Raw genomic sequence first — 26,746 nt, 5'->3', positions numbered from 1 at the left:
CCTCAGCAGGTGAGTGACAACCCACTGCACACCATCCGGACAAGGAACACAATTCAATGATGGGAAGAAAGGAGCCCCAAAGCCACCAAAGACACAGAGAAGCCACCAGGGCCCCTGGCTAAGTGGAAGCAGCCGACCTCAGAGGCCACACCCTGCAAACGCAGCTCGAGGACACTCTGGGGAAAGGCCAGACACACTAAGGGGTTTGACTGGCGGGCAGGGACGGATGGTTGGAGCCCTGGGGACTTTAGGGCCGGGAAACTGATCTGAAGACTCTGTGACGGTGAAGACAGGGCGTCACACATTTGCCAAGATCCATAGAATGTTCAACCAAAGAGTGACCCGGGTAAGCTGCGGACGTTAATTGATGATATCGAATCGATACCCGTTCATCAACTGCAATGTGCATCGCGTTCCCGCAAGATGTCAATGACAGGGACGCTGAGGGCGGGCAGAGGGGTGCACGGGAACTCTTGGTACGGTTCACTCGACACCTTTTAAGCCTGAAACTCCTTTTAAGACTAAGTCTGTTGGTTTGGTAGAGTTTTTTAAGACTACCCACTCATAACGACAGACCCGGGAAGAACTAACGTGAGACACAAATCCAGGCTCATCTCGTCTTTGCACTTAGCACATCTGCGAGTTTCTGGGTGGAGAAAGCCCCAGGGCCTTGGCACAGGAAGACTGCAGCGGTGGAGCCGTCCCAGGCTCCACAAGTGGTGTCCCTGGCAGTGAGCCCAGGGTCACAACCTAGGACCACCCAGAATAAAAGATGGTGCCGTTTATTCCACAGGATATGCCCGTGCTGGAGGGGTGGAGAACCCCCGCCCCACGGGCCTTGGTGTGAAGACCCCGGAGCTCAGGGGCGCTGCTGCGAGGAAGGGGGGCTCCTGGACACCTTACCTGCAGGGGACGCGAGGGCGGCTGTAACTGCAGGTGGCACTGACTGGGGGAGTACCAGCTGCCAAGGGCGAGGTAACTGGGCAGGTACTGGGCCCCCACGGGCTTCCCGTCCAGTGCCGTCACCTTGGTCTGAAGAACAGAGGACACGCTTGGTCAAGGTCGGGGCGTCCAGCCTGGGAAGGGGGTCTTGGGATTCCTTCTCCCTGCCCTGCCCAGGAGCAAGACTCTCTCGGCTCCAGTTTCCCTTTGGGGTCCGGCGTGGCCAGCCCGATTCCCCCCAGTTCCCAGAAGCGAGTGTTGAAGGCTGGCGCGAGGGTGCTGGGCATCAGCTTGGGCAGCCGCGTGGAGCCCGCCTGGACTCCAAACCACAGCTCCGACAGGGACATGCTGGAAAGCCCCCCTCTCTCTCCTCCTGAGCTTGCTAATCGCCCTCGTGGCTTCTTGGAGGGGAAACCCCACTTGGTGGATCAACACGGGAGCAGCCATGTTGGGTGGCACCCCAGGGTGGGTCCCAGTTCCCGCTGGCCCGTGGCCCTGCTCCTGCACACCACCAGCCCCGGTGATGGGGTGACTTTTGCTCCTCTGGCTGGGATCACAGGCGTATGCTACTGAGCCCCGCTTCTGGAATACTGGTGATCTGTGCTGATTGGATCTGCAGACGCAGGACCTGCAGACCCTGGGGCCAACTGTCCTGTGTGTCCCAGAGAGAGCCCCGCAAGCGCCACAGCTGGAATCCTCCAGACCTCCTCCCGCGTGCCCCTCCCCTTGGACGGTCCTGATTTGAATCGTTCTGCGACCATAAAACTGTATTCATTTATTTATTTTTAAACAGATCTTTGTTTATTTATTTTTCGGTGGTGCTGAGGATCGAACCCAGTGCCTCACATGTGCCAGGCAAGCGCTGTGCCCCTGAGCCCCAGCCCCTGTCCTAACACCGTATTTATAAGGTGGTGGGGCAGCAGAAGCCCTGAATTTGCCATCAGCTCAGGAGTGAGAGTGGCCCGGGGACCCCAGGCCCTGTGGCCGGTGACTGGATGGAGGGCATCTGTGGAGGGCTGTGCCCATGACCCGAGCCGGGAGCCAATTCTGATGTCAGAGGTCACTGCGATCTCCCACCTGGTGGGCAGGCGGAGGGGCATCTCTGGTCCGTCTGGTGACCTCAGAGGCCCCAGGCTCTGGTCACTCTCTCACTGCCCCACAGGACCGTGGTTACGATGACAGGCCGCTGTGCTCTGTGCTGAGTGGCCATGAAGCACGGACACACCTTGCTGAGGACGTCACTTGGTAAATTATGTGACTTGGGGGCTAAAGTCTTCAAGGACACATTGCTCATGAGAGGACAAAGGGACCGCGGTGTCCGCAGTCCCCAAGGTCATGTTTGTCTCAGCTGCTTCCCACTCCCCTCCACGCCAGGCTCATGGGACAGCCACGTCACAGAGCCCGGGCTGGGACGTCTCCCTCTGTTGCTCTCTCTTCTCTCCCTTGCTGAGGGGACCCTGCGTCCTGCCAGCTCCACCTCCTCAGCAGCTCCAGTTTGGTGGCCTCCAGCCTGCATGTGTCTTCCTTGGTCGTTCCCTACTCCAGCTCTTGAGTGAGAGCTGTCTGTCAAAAATCGGCTCCTTGGGCCGGGCTGGAGCTCAGCGGCAGGCGCTTGCCTAGCATGAGTGAGGCCCTGGGTTCGAGTCTCAGCACCACGTAAAAATAAATAAATATCCATCGACAACTAAGAAAACATCTTAAACAACCAGCCCTTCTGTCAACGTGACAGCACCCTTTTGACATAGGGACATTCCACTGGTCCCCTTTCCCGCCTCTTCCTAAAATGGCTCATCTGGCCAAGCACTTGTGGAACCCAACGACAGTCCTCCTCTGAGCCTCCGCACATGCTGTTCCACCTGCTGGAAGCAGCCTGGCTGGCCCTGCCCGCGGCCAGGAGTCCACCTGGAGAGACACCCTGTGACCAAGCCAGGCACCTCCCCCTCTGCCTTCCTCCCCTGGATGGTGGGGTTCTCCGTCTCCAGCTTACAGAGCCCCTCCCACCGAGCACCGTGGTTGGAGGACAGGGGCCTGGGGACTCACCTACCTCTAGCCACACTCGCTGGGCCGACGTGGGGATGGAGGGGATTTCGAACCGCACGAGCCCACCCTGGGACACGAACTCGCGGGTGTAGATGTTGTCCCTGGGCATCAGCTCCGCCTTGACCTGCACCGTCACGCCCTGGGCTGGGCTGCCGTCGGGGTAGGAGAGCTCCACCTGGAACAGGTCATCAGACAGGCTGCGGGCAGCACCGGCCAGACGCTGCACACTCACAGACCAGCGCAACCTCATGGTCACGCTGGCCTCTTAGAGAGAGAGAGAGAGAGCGCGCCCAGCCTGTCCTCACATTGTCTCACCATGGGATCTCTCCATGTATGTGCACTCCCGCCACACTGCCTCCACCGTGATGGGTGTTGGTTGATGGGGCACCGCCCGGGGGACCCTTACTGATCAGCTTATGAATGAGACCAGCTGATCTTGAGCTTTCAGCCTCTAAAACTGTGGTGTTAAAAAAAAATTTTTTTTTTTTCTTTATGTTCCCAGCCTCAGGTCTCAGGTATTTCATCACAACAACAGAAAACTGACTAATACCACATATATCTTCTTGGTCATGTGTGAGATGCTGCCCTCACCGAAGCTGCATTCTCTGAGCCCCTTATTCATACACATTCTGCGCCCACACAAAGTATGCGAGTTCCTACTCACACTGGGCTCTTCAAAGCGAGGAGGGGCATGCACTCTCATGTGTGGGACTAAATAAATAATAAATAAACACTCAACCATGCAGATAAATGCCAGAGGTTCAAGAATGACACTCTACAGGGAATAAAGCTCGGTCACATGCTGCCTAAGGTCGGGGTCACTGATAGACCTTGTATGTGCAGTGGTCCCACGAGCTGCCAATCCCCATGCCTGGTGGTGTCATGGCCGTGGGAACATCGTGATGTGACATCTTCTGTAGATTTATGGTGGCGTTGGTGTCAGCAAACCTACTGATGTCAGGCCTACAAAGTCACGCACGTCAGCCAGACACGGTGGAGCACACCACGGTCCCCGCCCTCAGGAGGCTGAGGCAGGAGGGCTGCAAGTTCAAGGCCAGCCTGGGCAACTCAGCGGGACCCTGGCTCAGAAACAAAACGAAAGCCCAGCAAACGCAGTATGTGCATCGCACTGGGTCAGCACACCGAGTGACGCCACAGGCTGTGGGTCCACATGCCCTTTCCGTTGCTGTCTCAGCGCACAGGCTTCCTACTTACAAAGTAAGAAGTTTACTATAAAAGCAGCCTCAGGAGGCCCCTCAGGAGGGATCCCAGAAAGCACTCTGTTGTCATAGGGTAGACCCCTGTGTTCCTGCCCCCAGAGACCTTCCAGTTGCAGATGGGGGGGTAGAAGATGGCGTCTTCGTTTTTATCATTTTATTTATTTCTTTTGCATACTGGGGATTGGACCCACAGGTGCTCCACCACTGAGCTACACCCCTAGTGCTTTTTAGTTTTTAAATTTTGAGACAGACTCTAAGTTGCTGAGGCTGACCTCAACGGTGCAATCCTCCTGCCCCAGCCTCCCGAGTTGCTGGGATCACAGGCGTGTGCCACCGCGTCCAGCACATCTCGGCTTTGAACAAAAATGTTTAAAAAGTAAAAACCAAAGGAGAGAAGGTCAAGCATCCCAGTGTCAAAAGGCAAGCTATGCCAGTGTAGCCGGGGGACCTGTCTTCAGCTCGGTCCCCTCTGTGGCGTGGGGGGAAGCTCAGGGACGTCCCCCACGGTACCTTCCCCACGTAGGCCAGGCCTGGCTTGAACTGTTTCCGCGTGTCCCTGGAGTAGCGGATGTCCACCAGCTGCCTCTGGACAGGGGTGGAGTCGTCGAAGGCCACCTGCTGACTCCCATCCACGCTGGTCACTGTGGCCCAGATGCTGACCCTGCCCCGGAAGTGCTCGGGAACGTCCACCGGGATCAGGTCCCTCACGCAGATGTCAAAGGCCTGGGAGCCCAGGATCTAGAGGAGGAGAAACAGGGTGCATTGGGGTGGACGTGGAGGACGCCACGCGCACCCTAGATCACACCCGGGCCTCCGGCTGCTTGGAAGACACTGGGGACACGTCCACTGAGTCCCTGGCTGAGAGGCCGGCTCCAGCCTGGCCCCGAGCCTTCCTCGTGAGGACGGCAACCTGCTCGGCCACTTCCACTCGTTGCCCAGAGACGGACCGTCCCCGTGGGCCCGGGCGCACTCACAGCCGGTGATGGGAGACGGAGGCCCCGTCCACACATGCGTGTGACACACACGTGAGTGCGAGCGCCCAGGTAGGCCTGTCCGTGGGCGTGTTGTCTCCATTACGATCACCCCTCGCTCGGCCCCACGCCCCCACTCAGAGCCCAGCGCTGCCCCCGCGGCCCCCACGCTGGGCGCCCAGGAGCCTGGTGGCAATCGACGCCCAGAAATAGCTGGGACCAAGTCACTGAGGACATCAGAGACCCAGGACCAGGGCCACCGGGCGGCGGCCTCTGAGGAGAATGGCTGGACTGGGCAGGGAAGGGGGAGTGACTGTGTCCATCCCACAGAATCGAGGCCACCAGAGAGGGGGACGCACGGGGGCCGTTGGGTCCTGAGGAAGGAGCTTTAGGTGGGGTGGGGAGGAGCGGGCACTGAGGGGTTAACCCCCACGTCCACGCACAAGGGTGGTGTCCTGTACGTAGACCCTGGGACACAGGGGACTGAGCACCTCCAGAGGCACCTTCAGAGGCGGAGTGCCCGGGGAGGTGCCCCTGGGGTGCACGGTCCACCCACGACGCAGCCCTGGCTGAGGGACAGCTCGCGAAGCTTTCCACACAAGGGACCTAAGACGTCCTCACTCTGGCGGTTCCTCAAAGACTGAACCCAGCGTGACCCTGTGACTGGGCCAGTCCACCCCTAGGTAGCCCAGGATGAGCACCGACACATCCACAGGAAAACGGCACATGGACGGTCACAGCAGCAGGGGAAACGGGTTTGGGGTGCAGCTCAGTGGTGCTCACAGTGGAAACGACCCAGTGCCCGCCAGTAGAAGGGTGGGTAGACCAACGGCGGCAGATTCGTACAGTGGAATGTTACTGAGTCATGAAAAAGAACGAAGCCCGGACTCAGGCTACAGCATGAACGAGCCTGGAAAAGGAGCCGCTGAGTGACAGACGCCACACACAAAAAGCCACCTAGCGTGTAATGCCATCGACGTGAGGTGTCCAGAACAGGCAGGTCCATAGAGCTGGGGAGTCGAGGAGTGGTCGCCAGGGGCGGGGGAGGGGAACGGCTCTAACTGTAAAGGGAAACGGGATTTGGGGAGACGGTAAAGAGTCACTCTGCCGTCCACGGTCCTTCACCCCCGGACTCCACCAACTGTAGGACAGGATTCTTTTTTAATTGCACACGTGCTGGACACAGACTCCCTTTCTGGGCATCTGTCCCTGAGCAAAGCCCCAGAACGGCCATGCACTCAGCACCTGCATCACGTCGGGTGTTTGAAGCCATCACAGGTGACTCTGAGTCCACGGCAGGACCCGCGGGGACCCGCCAGGCTTCTGAGCCAATAGGACACTGTTTTGTAGAAGGGGCTGGAGCGTCTGCTGGACTTTGGAATTAGCAGGGGGCACAGTTCCTGGGACCATCCCCGGCAGAGACACAGGACAACCGTGTTCTAAGCCAGAAAGCCGTGACGGCCACACCACCCGGTGACTGCAGATGCCCCTTGATTTATGATGGGGCCACGTCCCGGGCAGCCCAACCTGAATCCGCCTAGCTCCCTTCAGGGCACTCGCGGGCACTGTCCTGGAGAGTCCCCTAACCCGAAGCCTGTTTTCTAATTGAGCATGGCCAATGTCGTGCACTTTCTCAAATTCAGCGTGCAATTCAAAACACAGGAATTATTTATTTCTGAACGTGGAGAACGTGACAGTTGCATGGTGTTGCCTTCACTACCCTAAAATGTCAAAAAAAGTCGTGACTCAAACCATCGTAAACCGGGGACCGACTGTATCCAGAAAAAATCACTGAGACGTCTACTCTGTGGACGAACTGATTGGTGTGAGAGTCCTAGTATCTCATTAAAGCTCTCCCTATTTAAACTGTATGTATGACATTCAGGGGAAGCTCATCCACATGTCCACACAGATAGCCCTGCCTGTCGGAAGCCTTTATTTTCTTCCTTTTTATAAACGTTTAAAGCCTCTGCTCTGCTGACACGAACTACGTCATCAGGAAATCCCCACCAGGCAGCTTTCTTAGACGATAAAATGAAATTTATGATGAAGAAACGAAGCCGTGGAAAGGGACCACCGAGCCAGCCCCGCGGGCCCTGCTCCTCACCTTCATGGTTCTGAGGACGGGGCGCCCCACCTCGTGGCTGTAGTACCCCACTCCGTCCACAGTCATGTTTATCGTTAAGGTCCCGGACACGGGCTTCCCAAAGGTGTACCTGGGACAAAAGGGACAAAGGATACCCAAATTCACAGGCGACCCCAAGGGGCCCATCTCAGGAAGGTCAGTCTCGCAGGGTGTGGCCACTGGTACAGTGTCCGATACGATGCCCTTCCTCGTTCTGCATTCTGTCCTTCCAGCCCTCTCTGTAACCCTCTGCACCAGCTTTGCTTTTGATGGAAAAAGAGACAGATGGTCAGAGAGGAACTCTGCCCCTGGGAGCAGCAGGTTGGTGACACTGTTGGAGCAGGACAGTGCAGAGGTGCCAGCAACCACGAGGACCAGCAGGACTGGGCTTGAGTTCCGTAAGCCATCGGCCTGGGGATACTGGTGAGACTTAAAGGTACTTTGTCACAACTGTCGCAAAGGGACACCTACTCACAAGGATCAGGAACATCATGGAAGGCGGCAGTGAGTGCCACACTTCCTAGACTGTAAACGTGGGTGCACTGGGGCTGTCATGGGATGGGGACACACAGCCAGGGGAGCTGCAGGCTGGGAGGGCCTCAGCCACAGCCTCTGAGCGGGTGGCACAGCTGGGGCGGGGGTGGGGAAGCTCCAGGGCGCCCCCAGCACCCCAGGAAGAGAGAGCCCTTCTCACCCCTTCAGGGGTCATTAGGTGACAGGTGGGGGGCTTACAGCTGATGGTGCAGGGGCCTGGGGGTGGGGGTGAGGAACCCTGGACGGGGGAGGCACCTGGGGGCTGGGAAAGGAAGGGGCTCCAGGGGAAGGGGCTGCCCGTGCAGGAGGGGGGCAGCATCAGGAGGGCACGGCAGCGAGGGAAGGGGACGGGCAGGGACGCCGCAGGGCCCTGGTCCTCACCTGGCCTGCACGGTGGCCTTCTCACAGGCGTCCAGGTCTCGGATGTAGGGGGGAGGGGCGATCAGGAGCTCAAACCTGGGCAGCACTGACAGAGCCGAGAGGAGAGACGGTGGCCTCGGGAACCCAGGGCAGGGGTCTGGGGACAAGAGCAAAGCCGCACGCCGCCCCTCCCCAGAGGGGACGATGCACGCGTCCACACGCCCTCCGAGGAGCGGCCTGGGGGACTCGGCTGGCCGGCACCGCTCCTGCCCCGGGGAGGTCCGGGCGCTCTCCGGGGCTCCCACCAGAACGTGGGCTTGGATGTGGCTGCTCCCGGCCCGTCCAGGGGAGACCCAGTGGCCACGGGGAGCCTCCCTGTCCTACGACTCCCGGGAGCCATTGAGGGTTGTCTCTAGGATGACGGCCACTGGGGGCCAGGCCCTCTCCCCGGCTCCCTGGCACTAGGAGCCATCCTGTCACCTTGCAGCCAGGGGAGGGGCCACCACCTGGGACCAGCACCCAAGATGCTAGGCAAAGGGACGATCCAAGGCAGGGGATGTCATCACCACCCAGAGTGACATGCCATTTAAAATGGATGAGCTGCTTATTTCTGGAATTTTCCATACACTATTTCCATTCTGTTGCCGACCTGCAGGTGGCGCTGTGAGTGACGGGAGCCACACCAACTCCCTGCCGTGGCCAAAGGGCATTTGCACTGGCTGCCGGTGCCTGCAGTCCCATAGCCAGGTGGCCAGGACCCTCCTCCAGGGACAAGGCCTTCCTCTTTTTCTTTTTTTATTAAAAAAATTTTTTTTTTTACTTATGGATGGACACGGTCCCCTTATTCTATGCATTCTTTCCCTGTGGTGCTGAGGATGGAACCCAGAGCCTTCCACGGGCCAGGCAAGCGCTCCGCCCCCGAGCCACCGCCACAGCCCTCGGGCCCCGGGGTGGCGGCCATCGAGGCAAAGAGGAGCCGCGTGGCCGGGCCCTCCTCAGCCCCTGCCCTCTGAGCCGGTCCCCAGGCGCCCGCCGCCTGGTTCTTCCCCTGCTCAGCACAGGAAGCCCACAGAGCGTCCTTACGAAGGGAACCCAGCTCCTGCTGTGGCCTGGGCGGACCCCCAGGGCCCCGGGACACCGGGCTAAGCCAAAATAAGCAGTCGCTAAAGGACTGAAGCCGCTGGCCCTCCACACCCGGGGACCCGCCTCCGGGGGTTCAGACCATCCGAGGACGGAAAAGAGTCAGGAAAACACTGCCCCGTGTTGGACACGTGACCTCCTCCTCCCTGTCACACGCCCCAAACAGTTCAGCCTGACTGTTTCCGCAGCACCCGCGTTTGGTTAGGGTCCCAAGTCACCGAGAGAAGACTCAGGCCTACGGGAGGGTGAGTGAGGTCCAGGCAAACACCACACAGGTGTCCCTGTGGGCTCGGGAGCGTGGACCTGGGCGTCCCCAGGGACCCTGGAACTGACCCCCAGGCGGCACTGTCAGGTTCCACTTCTGTGAGGTCCCTAGGGTTGTCACATTCATAGGGACCCGAAGCAGAAGGGCGGTGAGCAGGGGCCAGGGGAGGGGAGGGGCACGAGTGTCCAGAGGAGACAGTGTGTCAGGGAAGTCGGGACAGCTCAGGGGCTGTGAACACTGGGAATGTATTTAGTGTCCCCCCATTGGCCACTGAGAAATGGTGACAGTGGCCAGTTTCCTGTTATGTATCTTTATCAGCCCCACTTAATTTGGTGGGGGGTATCAGGGGTTGAACTCAGGGGCACCTGACCACTGACCACACCCTCAGCCCTATCTTGCGTTTTATTTAGAGACAGGGTCTCACTGAGTGGCTTAGGGCCTCACTGTGGCTGAGGCTGGCTTGGAACTCACCATCCTCCTGCCTCAGCCTCCTGAGCCGCTGGGATTTCAGGCCTGCGCCCGACCAGCTCAGATGATTTTTAACAGGACCAGCACCTGCTCAGCAGCTGATGAGCCCTTGTGACTGGGGATGGGGCCCTCCTCCAGCCGCTCCCTCCCTCCCCCCAGGTGAGGACCCCCAGGTCTGAGCGTCCCCCTTACCGTACTTCTGGACCTCAAAGGACCGGTTGTACAGGTGGCCCTGCATCTCCACAAAGACGAACCACTCCCCCAACACGGGCTGGTCGGACAGGGGAAAGCTCATGTTGGAGACGCCTGCGAGGAGAGGGACGCCCTTCGTGCTCCGGGGGACCTTGACAGAGAGCCACCCAGGGGCCCAGTCACTGTGGCCAGCGGTGACGTCCAAGAAGGGGGACCCGGGGACCCGGCTCCTCCCCCTCCCTGGCGGCCCTCGGGGGAGCTGGAGGCCACCCAGGGCCAGGGGTGGGTGTCTGTGGGGGCAGGACGTGCAGGGCGGCCAGCAGGAGCAGGTCCTCAGCCCCCGCAGGACGAGAGGCTGCCCCCCGGGTTCCCGGAGGCGCCCTGCAGCCAAAGCCAGGCCCCCGCGAGGGAGATGGCGGGTCCGCTCCCCAGCTCGGCCCCCACCTGTCCCAGGGCGGGTGGTTCTCTGTGCGCCGTGGGGTGTTGGGCAGCGTCCCTCACCGTCCCCCGACATGACGACCTAAGAAGTCGCCAGGCTTTACCAATATCCCCGGGGGAGGGAAGCGGGTCCTGGGCGAGAATCACTGAGACACGTGGATAGGATGATAAGCGGGTGACAGACAGACAGACGGACAGAACAGTGGGCGGCGGGTAGTCAGAAGAATGGATAGAATCATTGATGGGTGTCAGAGCCGTGGAGGGGTGGACAGACAGACAGACGAACACCGCTGAGAGGGAGAAGGGACCACGGGTCGCAGGTAGAGGACAGGTAGATGGACAGAGAGTAGAGGACAGCCAGCTCCGAGTTGGGATCTAGAATGTCCCGGAACCTCGTGTGCTGGGGGGGGGGGGGGGGGTCCGGGGAAGCAATCGACCACTGAGGGCTTTGACTTCATCAGCGGCTGAATCCACTGACGGCTGAAGGTGAGACCCGGGGGCGGGGGAAGCAGGTCCCCGGGGGCACCTCTCGGCCGAGGCAGGGTGGACATGTCAGTTACGTGGCCCTAAATGTCACAGAGAAAATAAAGTGCGCTCCCTCAGCCGAGGCAAAGGCTTTCCCAACTTCCAGAAGGAAAAGAAACCCGCCCAGCAGGGGTGACGCAGGCAGCGACCCGCTGGGGAGGGTGGAAGCCACCGACAAGGCCCAGTGTCCCGGAGAGATCTGGAGCCCCCATGGATCCTGGCCACCTGGCTGCAAACCCCAGGGAGGAGGGGCAGCCAGCGCTCACCACAGCACGGCGTCTTCAGGTACCGCCACTCCATCACCCGAGAGCCGCGGGGGTCCTGCACGGGTGGGTGCAAGGGCGAGCTCAGGGCAGCTGGCCGGTGCCCACGAGGGACCCTCCCCGGCCCTCGCAGGCATGAGTGCAGGAAGGCGGCCCCGGGGAGGGCTGGGGAAGGGGCTCTCTGGGGACTAGGGGCACCAGGGGCCGCGCTGAGACCCCTCCTGCAGAGGGACACAGAGACGGGGCTGACCCGGGGGCCAGGACGGGCTGGGCACCCCCGGTGAGGCCCTGGGGCGGGTGGGGAGAGTCCACAGGGGGACGGTGGGAACACAGACCCGACCCTGCAGAGGGCAGGCTGCGGCCCCCATCAGAATGGAGGAGGGTGGTGGCCACTCACCAGGATGTACGCGTCCACCTGCAAGACAGACACAGGGCCGTGAGCACACCGGCCAGAAGGTCCCAAACCTCCGTCCCTGATGTGTCTTCAGGCCCACTTGCTGCTACAGGCTGAATTTTGTCCCCCCAAAAGGTTGAAGTCGCCTGTGGTTGTCGGTGGCTCGTCACCACCAAGAACTTATCTTGAAATTTAAGGCCCAATGTAACGGGGTCAAGAGGTCGTGGGACTTTAAAGGGCGGTTGGGTACGCGGGCTCCACCTTCCTGTTCTCACGGGGGTGGGTTGGTTCCTGGGAGACGGGTGTTCTAAAAGGTAACACTGGTCCCTCCCCTTCTCTAGCTTCTTGTCTCACCATGGGCCCCTGTCTCTTGAACACTGCCACCATGTGATGTCATCTGCCCTGCTGTGACATAGCCAGGAGGCATCCCCAGAGGCCAGATCTTGGACTATAAGTTCCCAAAACTGTGAGCTAAATAAACCCCCTTTTAAAAAAAACCAAAATACCCAGCCTCAGGTATTTTGTTATAGCAACACAAAATAGACTAAGACAATAAGTTTGCACAAAAATGAGGGCAGGTGCCTAAGAGTATCCAGTGAAGCCAGACATGGCGCCTCACACCTGTCATCCCAGCAACTCTGGAGGCTAAGGCAGGAGGATCGCAAGTTCAAGGTCAGCCTCAGCAACTCAATGAGATTCTGACTCAGGATCAAAAGGGGCTGGGGGTGTGGCTCCGTGGTAGAGCGCTTGCGTGTATGAGTCCCAAGGCGGGATCCGAGCCTGCTCTTCTTGGTGACATACCCAAGCTGTAGGGCCAGCCTGGCCCACAGCAGGCAACTCTCCCCTGTTCCCCTAGGGATTCCTGAGCTGCAGGTGCCGCGGGGCACCTTCACGTCTCTGCCCTGTCTACGCACACGTCACTTAAACCTCTTTCTGTGCACACCCTGCCGTTTCCAAAGCTCCTTCCTGCAGCAGAACGCCAGCTAATCAACGCGATCTGTGACCTGGGGATGCTGGAACTATCCGTGAGCCTCTGAGGGCGCCAGGTGTCCACGAGGTCTCAGGCGTCCCTTCAGAAAACTGATTGAGGACAAAGGGACAATGGGGACTTTGCAGAGGAGAAGCCAAGCAGAGGCTCCCCAAGCCACAGTGGACAGCCCAGCACGGGACGGGCCCACGCCGGGGTCTCCTGTCCGTTGCACGGGGACGTCCATCACCCTTCCTGCTGAACCTGCTCTCCAGGAACAGGCAGGCCAGTCTCCCGGAGCACAGGCAGCAGAGCGGCTGCCTGGACACTCCAAAAGCGTCATCATCGTCGTGGTGGACACAGAGGGGCTGCGGGAACTGACCCCGACTACAGGACGAGAAGCTTGAATGCCGCACGGATCCAGGATCGGAGTCTCGGGCGGCAAAGAAACACGGCGGAGAGGTTGTCATTGGGCACCACGGGTTCCATATCACTGTTATCGTACCAGTGTCAAAATTTTTAAAAGTGACAGTTTTTGTTTTGTTTTTTCCCCCTTTGGACAGGGGATTGAACCCAGGGCACTTGACTACTAAACTCCACCTCCAGCCCTTTCTTATTTTTTATTTTGAGACGGGGTCTTGCTGTTTCCTAGGACCTCGTTAGGTGGCTGAGGCTGGCCTTGAACCTGGGATCCTCCTGCCTCAGCCTCCCGGGATGCTGGGAAGACAGGCACGTGCCACCGGGCTGGCTGTTCTTGGGTTCTTAAAGGATACAGGCCGTGGCGTTCAGGGGTAAGGAGGGACGAGGGGGAAGTGCCGGGTGTCCAGCAGGTGTGCCCAGCTGTGCACTTTCAGAAAGCAGTCTCACCTTCCCATCGACAGGCCTCAGGTCTGGGGACACCGTGAAGACGCTGATGTGCACTGGAAGGAAGCGGAGAGACGCGGGGCAGCTCCAGGCCATGCCCAGCCCCCCCGCCCCCACCGCCCCGCGGGCCACCCACCTCGGTGCTGGGGCCTGTACACGGGCTTGTCGGTCTGGATGAACACAGAGGCCCCTCGGCTGTCCACCGTCACCGAGGTCTGGTTGTGGAAGAGGGTGCCCTCTTCTGCCCGCGGGCTGTGGCCCTGCACCCTCAGGAGCGCCTGGCCGCGGAGGCCCGTGGGGACCTAGGAGCAGAGCACACAGCCGCAGGATTGGGGTCCCCCCGGCCAGGGCGGAGACGCCGGGAAAGCAGTTTGGGGGTCTAGAAAGGGGGTGCTCGCCTGGAGCCACTGCCCCCAGGGGACACCTGGCTGTTTCTGGAGATGTTTGGGGGGTCTCACAGCCCCCCACTGCAAAGAAGGACCCCTCGCCACCTGTCAGCTGTCCACGGCTGACACTGAGCTCTTTGACCCACCACCGGGGAGAGCGAGAAGAACCGTCACCCGTTTTCCCCAAGTGTGTTCACCGTGGGGGACAGGGGACAGGGACAGAGAGCCCCGTCCCCCGTACACACAGACACATGTGTGAGCTACACGTGTGTGTGCTGGTCATCCTCGGTGTCGAGGGGCTTCGGTGCCAGGACTCCCCAGGAGCCCCCAATCCAGGGGTGATCAGGCCCTTCAGATAGGGGAGCATAATATTTGCACAGAATCTCCCTGCTTTCTCCCTTGGACTTCAATCCTCTAGGGGACTCGCACCTCCTCAAACAATGTGAATGTCATGGACAAGGCTGGTTGAACTATTAGGAAACAATGACAAAAATATCTGCACACATTTGGTGCAGGAGCGATTTTTTGTTCAAGTATTTTGGAGCCCGCAGTGCGGAGGACGGACGGCAGATATGGAGGATGGCCGGCGGCTACGGGCTGTATTATATTCCACAATCCTCTCTGGATTCCTCCCTCTAGACACGGCGGCACAGTCTGGGCTTGTATTTCTATGAAGCAGTGAGAACAGGCGGATCCACAGGATCGGAAGTGGACCCGTGGCTGCCGGGGCTGGGGGACGGGAGGGCAGCACTGATGGGCCAGGGTCTCCTTTGGGGGTGCAACGTTCTGAGCTAGTCCGAGGTGGTGGTGAAGCACCGCGAATGCATCCAGAACCGTTTTAAAATGGCAAAACAGAAAAGCGAATGGCCGCTTTAAAACAGTGGAAAGAACAGGAAATGTTTTGCCTCATTTTGCAACAACCCCAGGCTGAAGCTTCGCGGGGACCTCGTCTCATTATTCAGGGGCAGAAACTTCTCAGTTCTGTTTTTGGGGGGCGGTGAGCAGACCCCCGGGTGCGAGCCTCGCTCTCCAAGGCTCCTTTCAGCTGAAGGCAAACGGGCCCCCTACCTCCCGACGAGACCCACGGCCCCACCATGGCCCAGAGCTGGGGTGGGAGCTCCGAGGGCCATCCAAACGCAGAGCGCTCCCCTTCCAGGGACTCATGGCTGCGTCCCCTGGGGCGGCCCCGTGGGCGGCTGGACATCCTCCTCCCACCACGGACGCACACAGCCTCCTGCCCGACTCTCCGGCTGGCCTCAGGGGTCTGCGCCGTCGTGCCCACTGCACAGATGAGGCCGGGGGTGGCCGGCCCCTGCCCCATCCCCAGCCTCCTCCTCCTGCCCGCTCTGGGCAGCTTCAGGGAGGGCCACCTGCCTGCGGCCTTCGGGGCCTGGGCGTCTCTCTAGACTGCGGTTCCCTCTCAGGACCAACCGTGAGGACAAACCTCACCCCGTACCCCAGTCCAGAATCCTTACCTGCCCTGATTCTGGAAACTTCTCCACTTAGGCCAAAGGCTACAGAGAGAGGAAAATGTGCTGGCCACCTGGGAACGGGGCTCGGAAAGAGGGGGCGGGTACTGCACCCCCAGAGGACCGTGGGGAGAACTGGGGACGCCCCCTCCGGAGAGGAGGCAGGGCTCGGCGGCTGGGGCCAGGTGGCTGCCCCGCCTCCTCCCGTGGCTGAGGTCACCCGGGAGGTCTTCAGAGGGGCGCCAAGCGCCTCCCGCACAGGGCGTTTGAGTGCTGAGCCCTGTCACGCGTGGCCCTGACACACAGTGACTCCACCCAGGTCACCAAGGCGGCAGGGCTGCTGGTCGACAGCTCAAAACAGTGTCCCCCTGGCCCTGCACCTGCCAGCCCTCAAAGGTCTTTCTGGAATGTTCTAGACAGCAGACCCCCTACTGTGACTTGGACATGGCTTGACAACATCCCCTTCATGTGCTGGAAGCTTGCTCCCCAGAGCGGACATGTTGAGACGCGTGGGACACTTGAGAAGCGGGGCTGCTGGAAGGTCAGTGGGGGCAGCACTCTTGGGCCTCGCGTCAGTCTCCACAAGGGGACGCTGGCATAGCGTGAGCCTGGCCCTGACTCTCTGGCTTTCTGTCTCACCACGTCCATCTCTCCGTCTGGTACGTGCTCCCACCATGATGTCATCTGCATGGTGGAGCCCACCCAAAGGGACCTTCACCAGTGTCTGAACAGATGGTGCCTCCATCTTGGACTTCCGGTCTCAAAAACTGTGAGTGAAATAACCTTTTTTTCTTTACAAAGCTCCCAGCCTTGGGTACTTTGTTATAGCAACGAGAAATAGACTGATACACCCCTCCTTTCCTGACCTCAGTGATCCAAGTTCACTCCTTTAATGTCGCTGACACCAAAGGGCTTGGGGGCTGAGATCCAAACACAGGAGACATGGAAGATTCACCAACGAGGTGGCCAGGACAAGTTAGTACCGCTGGAGGCCAAGAGCAAAGGTGGAGATTCCAGGAACCAAGTAAGGAAGAGGCTCCTAGGCCCAGGTAACCTGTGGGAAGGCTGGATTGGTGGTCATCTCACCCGACTCCAGCAGACACCCAGAGGTAGCTGACTTTACTTGGGCCCAGCCCTCCCCGCTGACAGGCCAGGGCGGCCCTCTCAGGTCCAGGTGGGTCTGAACTAAAGGACCCTGTTCTGCCCTCCTCGGGGGTCTGCAGCCTAGCCCACTGCTCCAGCCCGTTCCTTGCATGTGGCCCTGGTGACCAGAGAGCTGGAAGCCCAGCCTCAGACACCATCCAGGTCCCAGGAGACCTGAAACTACCCCCAGAGACCCAGGGCTATGGTGGGGGAGGCAGAGCCCTGTACACACGCCAGCATGGCCAGGAGAATCAGCCTGACTCTCTTGACCTCCTGAGCTAACGCTGACCTCGAGGCGCTGGGATCGTGTATGAAGAGCCTGGCACACGGTAGACAGAGGTGGTGGCCATAAGGGTCCTTCCTGCTCTCCCACCTTTCCAGCCTATCAAACTAGCCAAAGGAAGGCAGGCGCGGCCGAGTCCAGAGACTAGAAGCCTCTCCCAGACTCTGCAGGAGCTCTGTGGCTCTCTCTGCTCCAGGCCAAGGGCCACCCCTCTTTTTCTACTTCCTGCCTCAGGACCTTTGCACTGGCCATCTCTTCTTCCTGGAATGCCTTTCCTCTTCTGACCTCTTCCTATAGTCACTCTCCCTTCATGGACAGGTTGGCTCTACGCTGCTATCCCCTCAGCATTCTCTCCCTTCCTCTGCTATATTGTAAAATAAAATCACAGACTTTCTACTGGGTTCTGACCTGCCCCTCTGCCTGCCACCAGCTGAGCTGGTGACCCAGAAAGCAGGAACGTGTTCAACGCACAGGGAGGGCTCAACAGGCTTCTGAGAGAGAAATGCCACTCAATGGACGGATATTTCCAAAGAATCAGAAGGAAGCAAGCATCCCTGGGTTTCAGGTATGCTTTCTAGAAAGTTCTACTGAGAGCCTCTATGCAGCAGCCTTGCTGCACAGTGAGAGGCCAAGACTCAACTGGACAGGGCCTGCCCACAGTGCGCGATGCTGATGGGGGTGGTCCCCACAGTGCCGGCTTCCAAACTGTCCACCTGAAACTCCTGTGTGCCCAGAGGAGTCCCCTGGGCGACTGTTCTGGTTTGGGTGAGTGTCCCCGGAGGGGACTGCAGGGAACCTTTGGGAGGTGGAGCCTTGTGGGAGGTTTTTAGGTCATTGGGGGTGTGACCTCAAAGGGGCCTGAGGACCCAGGTCTCTGCCATCTTCCCCCTTGCTCTAAGTGGTTTTGCTCCACCTTGCACACCTGCCATGATGTAATACCTCAACAAGCCCAAAGCAGTAGGGCCACCTGATCATGGATGGAAACTTCCAGAACCACAGCCAGAATAAACCTTTTCTCTTTATAAGTTAATTATCTCAAGTACTTTATTATAATGATAGAAAACTGACTAACACAGCAGTGGAACAAAGAGGGGATCCTGCACCCACGAGAGCAGTGTTGCTGCCATCTGACACCCAAACCCTCATTCCACGGAGCAGAATTCTCAGCCTCGACACTGTTGACATTTGGGGCCAGATGGTTCTTTGCCCTATGGGCTGTTCTGACCACTGCAGAAAGTTTCCCAGCATCCCGGGCCTCCAGCCACTTGGTGCTGATAGCAGCAGCTCCCTGTACAATTGTGACAACCACAGATGTCCCTGGACATTGCCAGAGGGGGAGAATCTCCTCTCCAGAGCTATGCCGAGTGCTACATCTTAAGCCTCTTTCTTGGAAGTCTCTAGCAGTCTCCAGTCCAGTCCTGAGATCTGCTGGATGCCTCGCAGCATGATACAGCCCTTCCTCCATGTCTCATGCAAATCCCCAGCACATAGGATGCAAGTGTGCCCTCTTAGGTAGGACGGTGGGGGACATACATGGTCTACACATCTGTCCAGCCGTCTCTGATGTCACGAGACAGCAGATCTAGTCACAGGAAGCTGGCCAGGGCAGCTCTGGGCCTCTATTCAGGGTTTCCCAGCTGTGGACCTTGGGGCTTGCCCTTCTCTGGGTGGGGGCTGTCCTGTGCACTGAAGGACACCCAGCAGCCCTGGCCTAGACCCTGGAGATGCCAGGAGTGACCCCCCCCAAATCAATGTCCCCAGGCATCACCAAAAGCTCCCTTGGGGCGCCAGTGGAGGGCAAACCCCCCAGTGGGTGAGAACGGGCCCTGGAGGAAGGCTTCTCACTGCAAACAGGCGGGAGGGGTCTGGGTGGAGCGGGGTGCAGGGTCTAGCCCGCCAAGACCCTGGGCTCCATCCCGGCTCGACTCTGCAACAGAGAGGCAGAGGGGCAGGAAGACCACTCCCCAATGCAATTAGACGCTGATGCCGTCCCAGTGGGGAGGAGCCCCTGGGCCCTCACCCCCACCTCGGGCTGGGAACGCGGTGATGGAAAGCCGCCCAGTTGCTCATGGACTTCTTGGAGCACCTGGTAAGGGTCAGGGACAGCTAATGCAGACAAGGCCTGCAAACTCCCTGAAACCCAAGGACTCCATGCAGAGAGTGGCTACAGTGCAGTCTGGAATGTAAGATGACTTTTAAATGATAATACGAATGCCGAAGAGGCTGTGGGGAACCTGGTCCCTCCTGGTCACACGGCAGGTGAAGCCGTGAATGGGTACTAAGGTGCCTCCCAGGACAAAGCACCACCAGCCCGGGGCTGGATCCTGACCTCAGAATTCTTCTTGCGGAGTGTGTAGCCTAAAAAGGCTTCCAGAAGACCAATGCTGCCTTCCGCACAAAAGTGCCGGCCACTTTTAGATTCTGATATCAAAACTCGGTAAACAGGGCTGGGGCTGTGCAGGGAGAGCGCTTGCTTAGTACGTGGGAGGCCCTGGGTTCCACCCTCAGCACCAATAAAAATAAGTAAATAAAGTAAAAGTATCGTGTCCATCTACAACTGAAAATTTTTTATAAAATAAGTAAAAGCTTATTTTTTAAAAAAACTATGTAAGCTTTTTTCTTTTTCTTTTCTTTTTCTTTTTTCTTTTTGGTGATGCTGGTGCTGGGGGTCAACCTAGGGCCTCTCACACCCTAGACCAGGGCTTTACCAGTGAGTTCCACCCCGAATTTTTCTCATTTGCAGTTTCTTTTAGTTGTAGATGGACACAATACCTTTTATTTATTGATTTGTGTTTCTGTGGTGCTGAGGGTCGAACCCCGTGCCTCGCACAAACAAACCTATGGGGCCGGGTGTGTCGTGAGCGGTGAGCGCCTGCCTGGCCCGCTCGAGAACCCGGGTTCCGTCCCCAGCACCAAAAAAATAAAGTAAAACCTATGGACAAGGTGGGGTTCGTAAATTAGCCCAGATGAGGACGACAATAGAACCCGGTTCACAGTAAGATGCAAATCACAGTCAGAGACCGGGAAACACAGAAGCAGGTTGGTGACAACATGTTAAGAGGAGACAGAAGCCCGCGGAATCTCCCCTTCAATGGTCACTGTGGAGCCACTGTCTCCGTGTGGACAAGGATCTGCAGGAACCATGAAAACATGAGCCGTGGGGGCGGGATCACGGCGGCTTTCACCTTCCCCACTTTCCTTAATCGTTTTTTTTACGATTCACGATTTTTCTCACAACACAAGCAGCTTCTCCTGTTCCACTCCATTCCATCCTTTCTTTCCAAGGTAGGGTTTATGATTTTTAAAATTCTCGGCTTACCTTGAGTTTGATGGTTCCTTTATCTAAAAAAAAAAGAAAATGAAGAAAGTTAAATCGTAACCACTGGGACTGGCGATGTGAGACGTTTTCTCCAAGTTGGCGGGGGGGGGGGGGGGGGGGGGTGGTGACGGCTGGGGACAGGCAGTGCTGGGCTACTCAGGGGGAAGCTGGCCTGTCTGCCTACTTGATTTACCTCCCCCGGCCCTGCCCAAAATAAGCTGAGAAGGAAGTAAAGAGAAAACACCAGGGGAGAGGAACGAGACTGGTGGGGAGAAAGAAGAGGACACTGAGGTCCCAGTGGAGCCCAGCCCAGTAGACTAGAACGGCTCTCCCATCATGCCTCAGCTCTTCTATCTGCATGGAGTCATCTGAGGCTCTCACACCTGTCCTGGGCTTTCTGGCCTCCAGGAATTGATTAGGTATCTACAGTTTTTGCCTCCCGGCATCCATTCCCTATTTCCTGCTAACAGAACCCCAAATTCCTTGGGAGAGCCACTTTCCCAGTTCCATGGCTCAGAAGGGCAGTACCCCCGTCCCTTGGGGCTCTGTGCTAATCTGCATAGGCCTTCCTCCTGGTCACAGGGATTGGATCAGGGTTGAGCAAGTGACCCAAGATCCACCAATCAGAGGAAATGGGCTCTCGCCCTGGTCTTCGGAGGAGAATCAGGCCCCTCCAGGATTGGGGACAAGGACCCAGTCATGGCAGCCAGTGGGCTTTCTTTCTGCTGTTGGTAAACTTGCTCCTGCTGAAGTCAACGTGAACTGGATTTCGGGGCTGGCCCGCCAGAAGGGGCTGCCTGCGGAAGTCCCCAGCTTCCACACGCCACCCCAGGGGCAGGCCCGGCCTTGCTGGCCTCAGGGCCCGGGGTGTTGGTCTGGGTCCCGGTGCCCAGGCTCCGCCTGAGGAATGCGACTGTGGTTCTGCAGGACAGCCAGCTCCCGGGGCAGGGCCTCTGCCCAGGAGGCCACCACCCCTCTCCCGTGTTTGACTAAGGGTGAGAGGCTGACTGGGCGCCAGTGCCACACAGTGACAGACCAGAGAGCCCAGGTCTCGGTCTGACGGCATCGGGGGGCTGGAACACAACAGGACCGTGAGGTCCCCTCCGGGTCCCCTGTCCTATCTCTGGCCTGGGTCTGTGTTCCCAGAACCAGGGCCGCTGAGGACCAAGGCTCTCTGGATACTATGCCCCGACTGGGCAGGGACTGGCCCTCCTGGCCCTCACCCTCTCGTCTGTCCCGCTGGGAGACCGCAGCCTGCCCTGCCCCTTGCTCCCCAGGATGTGAAGTAGGAGAAAAACAAAGCGACGTCCGAGATGCCCCATCCCTGAGGGCCCGGGTGGCTCCGCTTTGGAAAGGAGAGGGAGCCCTGGCCGGGCACTGGAGCACCTACCCAGGATAGCTCCCTGGCTCTGGGCCACCGCCTCGCCCTGGGCCACCAGCTGAGCCTGGACGGTGACTTCCCGTGGGGAATCAAAGATGGTCACACTGATGACTTCCTCCACTCCCGGGCGGAAGACAGAGGGCACAGCGATCAAATAACCCCTACAGGAAAGGAGAAGGGAGATGAAGGTGCGATCCACCCCGGACTGGCCAGCACCCTGGCTGCGCCGGGGAACGCCCTGGAGGCAAACTCCCATCTTTTCCTGACCACCCCCAGGTGACACTGCTGCTCTGTGTGTCTGCATCTCCCACAGTCCTGGAGGCCTGGGGTTGACTCATCTCCCCTGACTCATCTCACCCATGTTGGGTGAGAATCTGGTCTCACGGCATCAACTCAGCATCACCACCCACCATCGCTCTGTATTGTGGCCTCTGGCCTCCTTTCTCTGTTTCCTTCTGCCTCAGGACCTTTTCACGTGCCATGCCCAGCGTCCAAAATGCTCTCCTCCACAAGGCAGGTCACCAGCAAGATCCCACATCATCCTTACAGCCGTCATGTTAGAAACGTCACCATTACCGCATTTACAGAGCCAACAAGTAAGCCCCAAGGAGGGCAAGCCATGTTCCCCGGTCAGCAAGAGACCAGGCCGTTGGACCCTCACTTTACAAAAGCCCTCTGATTGTCTAAGACATTTCTAGAAGGCAGGGGTCATTATCCCACTTTTCTGATGGGAAGCTGACCCTCCATAAGGATAAGGCACAGGCACCAGATCACACGGCCGGGCAGGAAATGGTCCTGAGTCACCTAACCTGAGGACCCAGGTCCGCCCTGCCTGAGCTCCTGCATCCCAGTATCTACACCCTTCCATGGAAAAAGCACAAAGTTTCTGTCACTACACAAAATGTCGTGGCAAGTGCCAAGAACCTAAGCAACAACAATGCTCTAATCCCAGCCACGCAGACTACGGGTACCAGAAAGACAGACTAAACAGAAAATAGACCAGGCAATGAGATCAGACTTTCAATTCCTCCAAGATCTCCATGATGATATCATGTCCATATGCAGAAAGATGGATTTAGACCCTTACCCCACACCTTACACTAGGACTCACTTAAAGTAGCTCATGGCTCTGACATTAAGAGATAAAAACGGTAGAAGCACTAGAAGAAAATACAGGAGGAAGTCTTGGTGAACTTGGGCTAGGCAAGGATTTCTCAGATAAGAGGCCAAACGCCCACTCCATAAATGCAACTGAGAACTAGGGTGCATTAACTTATCATGAACGATGTTCTGTTCCAAAGGACAGCATGCTGTGGGGTATCTGCTGCTGGCTGCAGGGACGGCCACAGCAGGCAGTGACCCCAGGATCATGCTGCGCTCTCTGGCTTGCACAGTGGCCACAGTTCAGTCCCTCGGGATCACACACAGGTACAGCCCCAGGACCGACCAGAGCTTGCAGTGACCTTGGGTACGCGTTGTGTGCGATCTAACCCTAGCATTGCCCGGCACAGACAATGACCTTGGGTTTGAAGGTGTCCTGCCCAGCTCCAGCTCGGGAACATGGCTTCCTGCAGGACAGAGCGTTCCTGTCTGACTCCCAGGAGGCCCTAGAGTTGAGAGAGGTCTTCCATTTAGCCCGTGCGGAGACCGGGAGATCGTCTGGTGAACAGACCATCCTATCCGTCTTCCTTGGTTACTTTCCCAGGTAACCCTCCTTGGTTTCCTTGGTTACCTCACCCCCCATCTGGGCTACAGTCTCCATCCAGCTGCCCAGAGAACTTCACAGGACCAAACCCGCCTCTCCTGCCGCTCAGAAGTTGCAGCTCTATGCAGCCGTTGGGCTCTTCTGCCAACCAAGCGCTGTCACGCCTGACCCACCTGCCAACACCTGGGCTGACACTGTCTCCTCCCCTTCTCCTCTCCTGGGTCTGAGACACCCCCAGACTGGGAAATAGGGTGTTTGGTTAAGCACGGACAGAACCGGCCTTACGACAGTATGGGTAGCCAGAGCTATTCCAAATGACACAGAACTTAGGCTGGATGAACTGTGGCCCCGGCTTAGAGGCCAGCTAATCTGAAACCCTGGGAGGGTTATGTGGGGACTTCTCTTCCCGACGGTGCCTCCCAGAATGAAATTCCTCTTGACTCAGTAGATAAGACCTCAGGGTGACCTTAGTCTGGGACAAACACTCCTGGAAACCCCTTAAAATTCTTCAACAGTCATGCTCAGTGGCACATACCTGAAATCCCAGCAACTCTGGAGGCTGAGGCAGGAGGATTGCAAGTTTGAGGCCAGCCTCAGCAACTTACTGAGACCCGCCTCAAAATTTAGAAAATAAAATAAAAAGGGCTGGGGATGTAGCTCAGTGGTAGAGCCCCCTTGGATTCCATCCCCAGCATCACCATGGAATGAACTAATAAATAACAAATAAATCTGCAACCCAAGGGCTCCAAACTTGGTCCTTTTAAGCTGGTGTTTCTCCATTGGGTCCAGACCCCTCGGTGGAGGGCCGTCCAGTGCAGTGTGGGACCCGTGTCTCTGGCCTCTACCCAGAAGATTTCAACAGCACTGCCTCCCCCTAGTTGTGACAACCCAAAGTGCCTCCAGACACTTGGGGATGACCTCAGAGAGGCGAAAACCCCCTCCAGGGACTGCGAACCCCTACTCTAAAGGACACCAGCACAGAAGTGGGCGGGGTTCCCTTCTCACAAAGCCCAGGGGAGGCAAACCCCAAAGCTCAGAACACAGTACAGTGTTTCCTACTTTCCCAACAGTGAGCAGAAAGGCACCGTCTCTGGGAGTGACAACCCCCACCTTGCCTGGCTATTTACCTGGGTCTGGAACCTTCTGCACAAGAGCTGGTGGGACAGGCCACCTTCTAAATGCCCAGCTGGACTTTACAGGCTGGGCTTGTGCCTGGGCAGCCCCTGAACCCACAGCCCCGCCAGGCTCATCTGAACTTGGCAGGTCTGGATCTGTCCCCTGAAGCCAGCCCAGGGGAACTTCTCCCACAGCGAGTGACCTCACCTTCTCACCGAGCCAACCACCAGAAGCTCTGTAAGCAAACTTCCAGAAAAATGTCCAAGCAAAACAAACACTTCCTCCCCTCGGCGCGGCCACCCAGGGCAAAGGCGGCCTCCTCCCCTTCACATCTCGGACAACGGAACATCGCCACCCAAGATGACAGTCCCCATCACACCCAAAACAAGAGGTGGGGTGTGGGGGCGGCCTGGCAGCTTCACCTTTGGGGAATCCCTGTACCTTCCTCCACCACCCGGGGGGGGGGCTCCTAACGTCCCCTCCCCATTTCGATCACGGAGACAGCCCTCCAGGGCCAGCCCAGAGCAGGGGCTGTGTGGCCTCGGGCAGGTCGCTGCAATCTCTGGGCCAGTCACCGAGATCCCCGCCCCAGAAGGCGGCCGCCTCCGCTGTCGCCCAGGGAGACTCACGGGGCCTGGGGCTGCGCGGCGCGCACTCCGTCCCTCGAAGGCGACAGCAGCAGCAGCAGCACAAACTGGAGCAGCAGGGGCCGGGACAGGGCGCCCCTCATTTTTCGGCTTGGCGGGGTGGCGGCGCCCAGGGACGGGGTCGGGCCCAGGCTGGGCCAGGGCCACCGTCCGAGCGCAGCCGTCCCCACGCCGCCGCCACCGGGGGCTCTTTGTTCGCAGCCCCGGTGCAGTGCGCCCGGCGCCATGCGCCCAGCTCCGCGCCCGGCCACGCTGGGGCAGCCCGGCCAGCCCCCGCCTCCGCCGCGTCCCGCCCGCCCCGCGCGCCCCTGCACCGCAGGCTCAACCCCCTCGTGTCCCGGCGCGCTCCCCGCCCCTCCCGCCCCGCCCAGCCCACCACGCCCCCTCCACCGCCCACCGCGCCCACCCGACCGCCCTGCGCTGCCCCAACCTCTGCCACCCCACCCCCATCGCCCTGCCCGGCGCCTCCGCAGCCGTCCCCTCGCGGTCCCCTCTGAGAACCCTCTCTGCTGTGCCTGGTCCACCCTCCCGCCGCTCAGGGCCCCTGCCCAGCCTCCCGCTTGGCCTGGATTTTGCACTCTGTGCAGCCTGCGGGGCCCTTCGGGGAAACTGAGTCTGGCCAGCGGTCAGTCCTCCCAGGCTGCTCCCCCGCACCCCTCCGTCCGCAGATCCCCTTGACCAGGCCCCTCTCCTGTGGGCCTTGGGGTCGGGCTTCTCCTTCCTGGTGTCCTCTTGTCCTGGGTCCCTCTAGCAGGGGGCCCCTGTTCCCTGTGCCACTCGCAAGTCTTGTCCCAGCTCCCTGTAGTGAGGACTCTCCAGCTACCAGCTGCCCTCTTTCAGTGCTGACCACCCACCCGCCAGCCCCAGTCCTGCGAGCTCCCTGTGTCCTGCCGCCCATGAGACCAAGTGCAAACTCCTGGCTGTCCAGAAGTGGCTCTAATGGCCCTGACCTCAGCCTGGTTCCTTGAGCTCCTGTCCACCTCGTTACCACCTTGCCCGTGGCCATGACACCCTTCGGCCGCCCTCCTTCACTGACCCAGCTCCTGCTGAGGAGCAGCCCTTGCTCCCCAGCCAGGTGGGCCCTCTGGATGCCCCGTGCCCCAGGCACAGGATTGGGGCTGACCATCGGCCATCCAGGTAGCACCTAGCCCCAGGACAGGTGTGGGCAGGCCAGGACGGACAAGGCCTGTCCCTAAGCATGTAGGCCAGAGACGGCGAGCACACGCAGGGGCTGGAGTGGGTTGGGTGGGGGGACATTGGTCCCTCCTGCTGAGACATCGGGAGATGCCAGCCTCCAAGGACATCCCAGGCCACCCCAGGGCAGGTTGTGCCAACCAAGAACCAAGAGCAACCTCTGGTTCAGTGATGCACCGAGGACGGAGGCGGGCTGCAGGGCTGGGGTGCGGCTCAGCGTAGGGCTGCCTGTACCGTGAGGGTCCCACCAGACTGTGATAGGGCTGGAGACCCTGGGTCTGGTGATGCCACAGCACGTGACACCCTCGCCGCCGTGACAGCACACGGCTCCCTCTAGCATGTTTTTGGTGACGCTGGCGCCAGCAAGGGACTGAGCTGCCCATCGTAGAGAACGC

At 59.1% G+C, this 26,746-nt stretch overlaps 1 protein-coding gene across 1 annotated transcript in view; it reads right to left on the bottom strand.

The window, feature by feature from the left end:
- Cpamd8 (C3 and PZP like alpha-2-macroglobulin domain containing 8) overlaps positions 1-25,240 on the bottom strand; it is a 66,799-nt gene extending 41,559 nt beyond the window's left edge. The window contains exons 1-13 of the mRNA XM_077109341.1: positions 25,140-25,240; positions 21,699-21,850; positions 20,309-20,331; positions 13,845-14,010; positions 13,712-13,764; positions 11,881-11,898; positions 11,487-11,541; positions 10,258-10,371; positions 8,214-8,298; positions 7,281-7,389; positions 4,713-4,940; positions 2,987-3,157; positions 904-1,032 (exon numbers count right to left, since the gene is read on the bottom strand). Of these exons, the coding sequence (XP_076965456.1) occupies positions 904-1,032; positions 2,987-3,157; positions 4,713-4,940; positions 7,281-7,389; positions 8,214-8,298; positions 10,258-10,371; positions 11,487-11,541; positions 11,881-11,898; positions 13,712-13,764; positions 13,845-14,010; positions 20,309-20,331; positions 21,699-21,850; positions 25,140-25,240 (1,404 nt within the window). The remainder of the gene's footprint in view (positions 1-903; positions 1,033-2,986; positions 3,158-4,712; positions 4,941-7,280; positions 7,390-8,213; positions 8,299-10,257; positions 10,372-11,486; positions 11,542-11,880; positions 11,899-13,711; positions 13,765-13,844; positions 14,011-20,308; positions 20,332-21,698; positions 21,851-25,139) is intronic.
- Positions 25,241-26,746: the final 1,506 nt, after the last annotated feature.

The sequence above is a fragment of the Callospermophilus lateralis genome, chromosome 1, assembly GCF_048772815.1.
Source record: "Callospermophilus lateralis isolate mCalLat2 chromosome 1, mCalLat2.hap1, whole genome shotgun sequence".
Classification (NCBI taxonomy): Eukaryota; Metazoa; Chordata; class Mammalia; order Rodentia; family Sciuridae; genus Callospermophilus; species Callospermophilus lateralis.
The sequence above is the reverse complement of the archived record's forward strand: the minus strand, read 5'-3'. Positions and strand labels throughout refer to the sequence as shown.